Genomic DNA, 8913 nt, shown 5'->3' on the forward strand with positions numbered 1-8913 from the left:
CTCCATGACCCAGGAACCTTAGTCGATACCAACTCAGAAAATTGAATTATTAATAATGAAATAATTATTAATAATGAAATAATTATTAATAATGAAATAAGTATTAATAATGAAATAATTATTAATAATGAAATAATTATTAATAATGAAATAATTATTAATAATGAAACATTTCTAGGGGTGCTTAGGTAGCAAATTTCAAGAGGAAACCAATGGAACCATTTTTAGAGCCTCAAAGTTTTGTATAAACGGACCTATAAGCGTTTAAAGTTTCCGAATTTCGTCCGACCTCTCCTATTGACTCGATCCACCGTGCGGGCGTATCTCAATTTCCACATGAGCCCTGTTTTAAATTGAGTCCTTGCTTTCTACGGCCCGATTATTGAAATTGATAGACAAAGCAATAGACAAAGAAGACGTAGGGAGTACGGGAGAGGGAAGAAAGTGGGTTTTTGCCGGCGGCCCTGATACACGTCTCGCCGCACCATAGTGAATCTTGAACAAGAGAGCCGCTCGCTTTTTTATCGATTACATTGATGATGCAAACATGTTCAAGAGGGTGAATCCGAGAACCACCTCTCGTGGAATAAAATAATTGCACGTATACGTGCAATTATTTTATTCCACGAAAATTTCAAAAGAGAAAATCTACTTCCACAACTTCCACCCTGCTTTTCAGACGTATAGGGAAGAGTCCCTTTGGATTAATTGAGAAAAATCACGTGCGTGGTCGTTGTAAAGTGTGCAGTAATAATCTGCCCAGTAGCGAGGAGTCAATGATCAACTATCGATGTTTCCCTATTTAAAGCTATGGTACAGAATCTATTATTAAGATGCTCGTTGCAAACACCTGTGTATCGATATTTTTCCAAAGTTTTAAATGGCAGATCATTCGATATATCGCAAGGCACGCCACGCCACTGAATCTGCCGTTAAAGACTAATGACCTGAAAAACTTATAAGTAGGCGACTTATACCCCTTTGCAGTTATCGTTTGCATAGTGCGGATATTGCATAGTGCGGATATCGGTGGCGGATATTATAGTGGCGCGCTGTGGGATGGGAGGGAAACAAATTTTCATTCAGTTTTATTTTTAATAAAAGGAGCCAGCATACACAGGCTGTCCCAAAAGTATTGAATATTTTTATTTGAGAGACGATCGAAAGCTGGCATCAAATGCAATTTGTGTGAGGCGCAAGGTCTTATTGTTATATTTATATATTAATTATGAAATAAGACCAACTTGACTCCTTTAAATTAAAAATTGGCTGCATCACAGAGTATTAAAATAAAATTTTATCTTTACCCTGACAATAGTGGAGTCGGTTTTTCTCATTTAAATTTTATTTTAATGCTATTAATGTCGCGCCAAGAAAGAACGCCGTGTGAGCCTTTAGACGTTGCCGAATTTCCTCCAATGAAATACGAGTTTTCAGGGAAATCTGGAAGTAAAGTTCTTTCAATTTTTCAGAGGATTGCAAAGAAAAAATATTACGTAAAAAATTGCAATTAGATAATGATTTGATATTGAAAATTGCAATAAGATCTAAATTATCTAACAATTTCAAGAGAATGTATTCATAAATCCCCTTACAAATAAACTTATTAAGTAAGGAGATTTGGCAACTCTCTAATGTTCATACGGCGTTTTTTCTTGCAAAACAGATTACATACCCCGATCAAGGATGAAATCATCAAATTTAAAGCATCAGTGTTAAAAATGACTTCGCGCTGGTCACCCGATGATTTTGTTGCAGTGAAGGTGATTTCCAAAAGTCAAGGGGTTACACTGATAAAATTAAAGGATCATGCGAAATAAACATTGACAGGAGTCACTTATCTCCACCCAAGCTACTTTCAATAATCAGCCCGCTGTTATCAATAATTCAATTTTCTGAGTTAGTATCGACTAAGCTTCCTGGGTCATGGAGTAAATCCTCTAAAAAAATTCAGGGGGAAAAATTCAAATGTTTCAAGTTTTCCGGAAAATGATTTTTCAATGCAAAAAATTTTGCTCCACAGGTTTGCTCTTATCAATTTTGAGTTTAAGTCGACTAAGATTCCTTGGTCACGGATTGAATTCTCTAACAAATTCCATGAAGATAAATTCAAATGTTTGATCGAGTTTTCTAGAAAAACTCAAATGTTTCAAGTTTTCCGGAAAATGATTTTTCAATGCAAAGAAATTTTGCTCCACAGGTTTGCTGTTATCAATTTTGAGTTTAAGTCGACCAAGATTCCTTGGTCACGGATTGAATTCTCTAACAAATTCCATGAAGATAAATTCAAATGTTTGATCAAGTTTTCTAGAAAAATTCAAATGTTTCAAGTTTTCCGGAAAATGATTTTTCGATGCAAAAAATTTTGCTCCACAGGTTTGCTGTTATCAATTTTGAGTTTAAGTCGACTAAGATTCCTTGGTCACGGATTGAATTCTCTAACAAATTCCATGAAGATAAATTCAAATGTTTGATCAAGTTTTCCAGAAAAACTCAAATGTTTCAAGTTTTCCGGAAAATGATTTTTCAATGCAAAGAAATTTTGCTCCACAGGTTTGCTGTTATCAATTTTGAGTTTAAGTCGACCAAGATTCCTTGGTCACGGATTGAAGTCTCCAAAAATTTAATGGGGAAAAATTCAAATGTTTCAAGTTTTCCGGAAATTTCTTTCTCAATGAGAAGAAATTTTGCACGACGGACTTTTCCTTCCGAGCATCGTTCCTCGGGGAGGTGGCGGGTGTGGCGAGCTGCCCGTCGACGCGGGAGATCTCGCCGAGACAACTTTAAGTCGACTTTATAAATGTGTCTCTTGAACTTGCGGCACAAATTGAGTCCACAGTTCTTTCGAACGGTGCCCGTGCCCGCCTTTTCACTTGCCGCTCAAATGAAAATGACCCCTGGGGCTCGTGTCTGAAATTGCTTCCAAAGAGGTCGCACTGCCGTAGGCAAAGTCACACAGCGTTGCCTCCTTCGCAAAATTCATCCATCATGCAAAGATGAAAATGAAAAAATATAAAGTAACATGGAACCCTTGTGAAATGTGGAATTCAACAATGAGAAAAAGTAGCTTTGATGAGTGAAATAAAACTAATTTTCTTTGTATGCAAGACTTAGTCATTTTTTTATTATCATCGTATGTACAGTTTTTGAAAGTGTCTCATAGTGAATGTTTACTAAATTTTAAGCCAGGTTAAGGAATAGCCCTAGGAACTCAGTTAGACAGTCTCGAGTTTATACATCGTGAAGAATTGTGGTCATTAACCTAATTGACTAGTCTCAACGTATGTATTGAATTTGTAAAACAAATAGTGCTTTTGTATAAAACGAAGATGTGGAATAAATAGTCAAAAAAAAAAGAAGAAAAAAGGGAGTATAAAAATAAGAACCTCCGGTAAAAGGGAGATGTTAACGACATTTTCTGAAAAAATGTTCTTCTTGAATTGAAGGGAACTCGCGTTAAATATTTTTCAGGTAAATAATTGCAATTGCCTCGATGATCATTATTTTCAATTGGAATCAATATTTTTTAAAAGTCGGCGCACGGATTCGCTAAAAAATTTACAATAATTTTACGAACGATTTGAATTGAAATCACGGGAAATTTCGTCGCGAAATTATATTTAGTCCTTTTTTCCTTTTTTTCTTTTTACGAAAAAAACCACGGTCCCCGGTTCTAAATCTTAGCTCTTAGGAAAGTTATTTTTGTTTTTTATGTTGAAAATTAGATGGGAGTTATAAATAATGACGCATCGTCTAAGTGTCGCAGCGATTTTAGCGTTTGTCCCACCCGACAGAGTTGGAAGGGCGGTCATGACATCATCGCATTTAGACGCGCCTTCAATCCGGTGAAGCTGCAACATGCTTACAGCCGTGGTCAAATAGTTGTATGTCACGCCTGCCGTAAAAGAACTCAAATATCGATGATTCCACGCGAAAAGGAGCTTATTTCCCACGATTGCAACTTTGAAAACCACAGTTAATGCTTCAGTTTGAATCAATATTTTTTAAAAGTCGGCGCACAGATTCTCTGAAACATTTACAATAATTTTACAAACGATTTTAATTGAAATCACGGAAAATTTCGTCGCGATATAATTATCAGTCCTATTTTCCTTTTTTTTACCGAAAAAACAAGCATAGTCCCGGATTCTAAATCGTAGGTATTGGGACACTTATTTTTGTTTTTTGCGGTGAACATTAAAAGAGAGTCATAAATAATGACGCATCGTCTATGTGTCGCAGCGATTTTAGCGTTCGTCCCACCCGCAAGGGTCAACAGGGCGGTCAAGACATCTTCGCAGTTTGACGCGCCTTCAATCCGGCGAAGCTGCAACATGCTTACACCCGTGGTCAAATAGTTGTATGTCACGCCTGCCGTAAACGAACTCAAATATCGATGGTTCCACGCAAAAAGGAGCTTATTTACCTCGATTGCAACATTGCAAACCACAGTTAATGCTTCAAATGGAATCAATATTTTTTAAAAGTCGATATTATTATTAGTCCTATTTTCCTTTTTTTCACCGAAAAAACAAGCATAGTCCCGGATTCTAAATCGTAGGTATTGGGACACTTATTTTTGTTTTTTGCGGTGAACATTAAAAGAGAGTCATAAATAATGACGCACGGTCTATGTGTCGCAGCGATTTTAGCGTTCGTCCCACCCGCAAGGGTCAACAGGGCGGTCATGACATCATCGCAGTTTGACGGGCCTTCAATCCGGCGAAGCTGCAACATGCTTACAGCCGTGGTCAAATAGTTGTATGTCACGCCTGCCGTAAACGAACTCAAATATCGATGGTTCCACGCGAAAAGGAGCTTATTTCCCTCGATTGCAACGTTGCAAACCTCAGTTGATGCTTCAATTTGAATCAATATTTTTTAAAAGTCGGCGCACAGATCCTTGAAACATTTACAATAATTTTAGGAACGATTATAATTGAAATCACGGGAAATTGCGTCGCGAAATAATATTTAGTCCTATTTTCCTTTTTTTCCATTTTAATTTTGGACGATTCGAGATGTTATATTTTATATAACATATGTATAACATTTATATAACTTAATATAAGGTGTATGCGGTTTTCCTGATATTTTGCCTTGGTCTTCTCTATTTAACAGCATAAAAGGTGCACGAACAGGTAACTTCGTAAAGTTGGGACCAACAAGTAGAGAGAATTTTTAAGTAAAAGATTCTTGGAGGTGAGACATTTAAGGTCTTTCAAGCACAATGAGAAACATTACGCTTTCTCTTAGCAACATCTGATGTCACTTAGGATGCTTTGATTTACTCTTTTACACTATGATTCAATGAGCTTATCATATCAAGACTGAAATCTTTTGCAAGATGGCAACACTGAAACAAGACGAGGGTAAGATGAAACTGATAAGCTGGGGTGGGAAATTAGAGGGCAGAATTGCAAGGTATAGTTAGAGGGAAATAATGAGAATTGTTAATTCAGTGGTTCAGAGCTTCTAGCCCCACAACACCACTCAAAAGACCCTTCAATCGTGCAAGCCTTCTGATTTAGTCCAAACTCAGAGTGATATGCTATCATTCCTACACAAGTGCATACTGCATTGTAAGTTCCTTACTGCTTATTGGAGGCCAATGGGAGGTCGTCGTTAAGAAGAATATACCTATGTATACATATGTACAAAGAGAATTCGATAAAAAAATAAAAAAAAGTGAAAAACCATGTTTAGTCTGTTTAGTGTTTTATCATTTATGCGCTTTCTCAGGGCTCCTTTCATGACAGGCTCCCTTCGTCTTTTGATGACAATTCACTCATTAGTCTGAATCTTGGATTTTTACAGGTAGTTGTGCCAAAGCGAGCTGCTATGCTATTGGATAGGATAATGTCAGCGCTTCAGAAAGCTGTGGACGATGATAACTCTGTGAGTATACCCGTTTTTGCATCAATTCAAATTATAGATATGCATCAGAGACGAAAAGGACAGTATAGAATTTATTCGTATATTCATAAGCTTCCTTTGGGAAAGAGATATTTTACTTCATTTTAGTGCACGGAGGCAAATTTTTCAAATTTTTTTCGAGTTGAGACGAAAAGTCGGATTTAGAGAGTTTGACGAAGAACATTTTCTGAAATGCTCCCAAAATGTGCGGGGTTTTGTTCATTTTTGTGCAAATGGAGGGCGAAAAGTTTCAATGTAGTCCGGAGATACCATACACTGAACATGACTTAGAATTTTAAATATATTTCTCTCAAAATTAGGCAGGTTTTTTGAGTTAGGCACTGGATACTTCAGATCGTCATAACTCCGGTTTGTTTTTACATGCCTACTGTTTTGTCTTCAAATGCTTGCATCAATAACGTGATCTCATTGGTATATCAATAATGTAATTTTACTTTTTGGTGAACTAGGGACACTAGGGTCCATTTTCCCATGGACTGTTAATCGGGCTACATTTTGCAATTAGGAACCATAATTTCTAGCCCATTTGTAAGAACACTCATGTGCATAGCAAGACTATAATGGTACACATGTCGTTTTTAAACTGATCCAGATATTGCAGTTTCAAATTACAAAATGTAGTCCAATTCTGCTTATAATTCAAATTGTTTAAACCGAGGCTATTAGAATTTTGTCAAACCCCTATTTTTGAAAAAAATTGAGTCCTGGAAACAGTTTTCAGCTTAATTTCTTTGTACATAGTCGTAAATCCAGCCTAAAAAACGAAAAGCTACGTAATGTTTAGTTTTTAAAAACAGGTATTAAAAGTTTGTATGTTTTTTTATAAGGTGATTCGTCAAACTTACGTGAGGTGGTCGAACTAGCATGCTATATATCGCATCGATTAGGTCAAAAATCTCGGCAGATTTCGAATTTTTAGAAAAAAAAAAACAAAAAAGGACGATAGCTCTTGCGCATGAGCCTAAAGAATAAATCTAAACCCAAAAATTGGCAAAATTCAGAGAACTGAATAAAGCAGAATAGTAGGTATTAGGAAAAAAGCCTTGCATTCGATACAAAAATCTATAGCTGAATTTAATGCGAGGTTTTTTTCCTAACACTATTCTGCTTTCATTTCTCTGAATTTTGCCAATTTTTGGGTTTATAGATTGATTCTTTCGGCTCATGCGCAGGGGCAGTTGTCCTTTTTTTCTAATAATTCAAATTCTGCCGAGATTTTTTACCTAATCGATGCGATATATCTCATGCCAGTTCGACCACGTCACTTGAACTTGACGAATCACCTTAAACATAACGCAAAATTAACGCAAGGAGGAAGATCATTGTGAGACGCCTTTTTGCTTGTTCTAAAATGTGTCTTGTCCCTATAATTTATTTAATATATTGCATTTCATTGTTTCAGATGAGTTCAAAAAGAGAACCTAAATTCATCAGAGGCAACAAAACTTATTGGAGATGTTATTTCAATGCTGTTTCATGCTTTTAAATATAAATGTCTTCTTTAAGTCAACCTGTTAGTTCTCTATTTATTCTGACATCAACGGCGCACTTAATTTTACGACGCAGGAATACCTAGAAAAACACTGTGCATTTACTTGCACGCCTCAGCCTACTGATTACGAAAGTAGGGAAGATTTCTAATGATAAAAATTAGAACAAACAGTGATGGTACTTGGTCAATGGTAAAAATCTTTTTAAAAACTCACCACTTTCACTTTTAATCTCATATTTTGCCGACGCGTTTTGGGACCTCCCTCTAATATGAGTCCCCGCTTCAAGACGTGATGCGTGCGGCACGACTGCTCCGCGTTTAGTGGCGTGGCGTGCTTTGCGATACATAGATTGATTTGTCATTTAAACCTATGGAAAAGGATCGATATGTAGGGTGTTCGCAGCGAACACCTTAATAATCGATTCTGTACTATAGCTTCAAATGGGGAAATAAATTTAATAATTTAATGAAACGACTTTAAATTTTGAACCAAATCTTCTGCTATCGAATACGAAAAATCATGTAGAATTTTAGTTTTATGTTGACCAGCTTCTCGAAAGAAAAATAAAATTTCTAAGGAAGTCTGCAACGTCGCAAATGGAGAAACGTCGTCGCTCATTCTGCCCAAAAATATGTATGTATAAAATTGAAGGCATTATGACTGGCCTCTCTCAACTTATATTCGTATGTAACGATAAACAATGGGACGCGTTTGCTACGGCGCCTTGATACAACTATACAACCTCGACGGATGTCCGTATTGCGTTCAAAAAATTGAAGGCGTTTTGACCTCCTACGCATAATACCTGTAGTTGATTCGATCGACAAACGCGTTGGTCGGCGGTGACGGGGACTTGACGCATTTTTTTAAACTTGATGGATGTCCGTATCGCACCGACTGAAAAGCGAAACCACGTATCTCCATTGCGGTGTTTCAAAATTTCCGTTCTTAATTCATCTCTTCAATATTAAGCTTCAGTATTAATATATCTCAATAAATTAAATTTATAAGAATCTCTTTCATTAAAATCGTAAATGCTCCGTCGAAACGAATACGGCAAATCACATACCAGTCGCATTTAGCCACGCCGTTCGATGCGCCGCAAGGAGGGGTTGCGAAAAACATGCCCACGCCTTGCAGGACGCCCACGCTTTGAACACGGATTCTCCATGACTGAAGACAAAAAAATTGCGAGACAACGACGGTCGACGGTGCACTACGCTTCCGCAGTAAATCCATCATCCACGGCCATTTCCAGGGAAACGAACGAACCGGGCAGCCGAGTCATCAGACCGAAGAAAAATGGGACGGGAAAAAGGAAAAACCGCGCATCTCCCGACGGGACCAACGTGACAACCGTTTTTCCCGAGGGGGCGAGGGGGGCCGGGCACGCCGGCCGATTCCTATATTTTTCCCGCCGTCGGGGGACCGGGACGGTCGAGCCGGTACCACCCGCGCACGGATCGGCTTGGCGGTTCGCGCT

At 37.6% G+C, this 8913-nt stretch overlaps 1 protein-coding gene across 1 annotated transcript in view; it reads left to right on the forward strand.

Moving 5' to 3' along the window:
* AstCC (Allatostatin double C) overlaps positions 1-7447 on the forward strand; it is a 47901-nt gene extending 40454 nt beyond the window's left edge. Inside the window, exons 3-4 of the mRNA XM_019053340.2 lie at positions 5818-5898; positions 7340-7447. Of these exons, the coding sequence (XP_018908885.1) occupies positions 5818-5898; positions 7340-7423 (165 nt within the window). The 3' untranslated portion in view covers positions 7424-7447. The remainder of the gene's footprint in view (positions 1-5817; positions 5899-7339) is intronic.
* Positions 7448-8913: the final 1466 nt, after the last annotated feature.

The sequence above is a fragment of the Bemisia tabaci genome, chromosome 1, assembly GCF_918797505.1.
Source record: "Bemisia tabaci chromosome 1, PGI_BMITA_v3".
NCBI lineage: Eukaryota > Metazoa > Arthropoda > Insecta > Hemiptera > Aleyrodidae > Bemisia > Bemisia tabaci.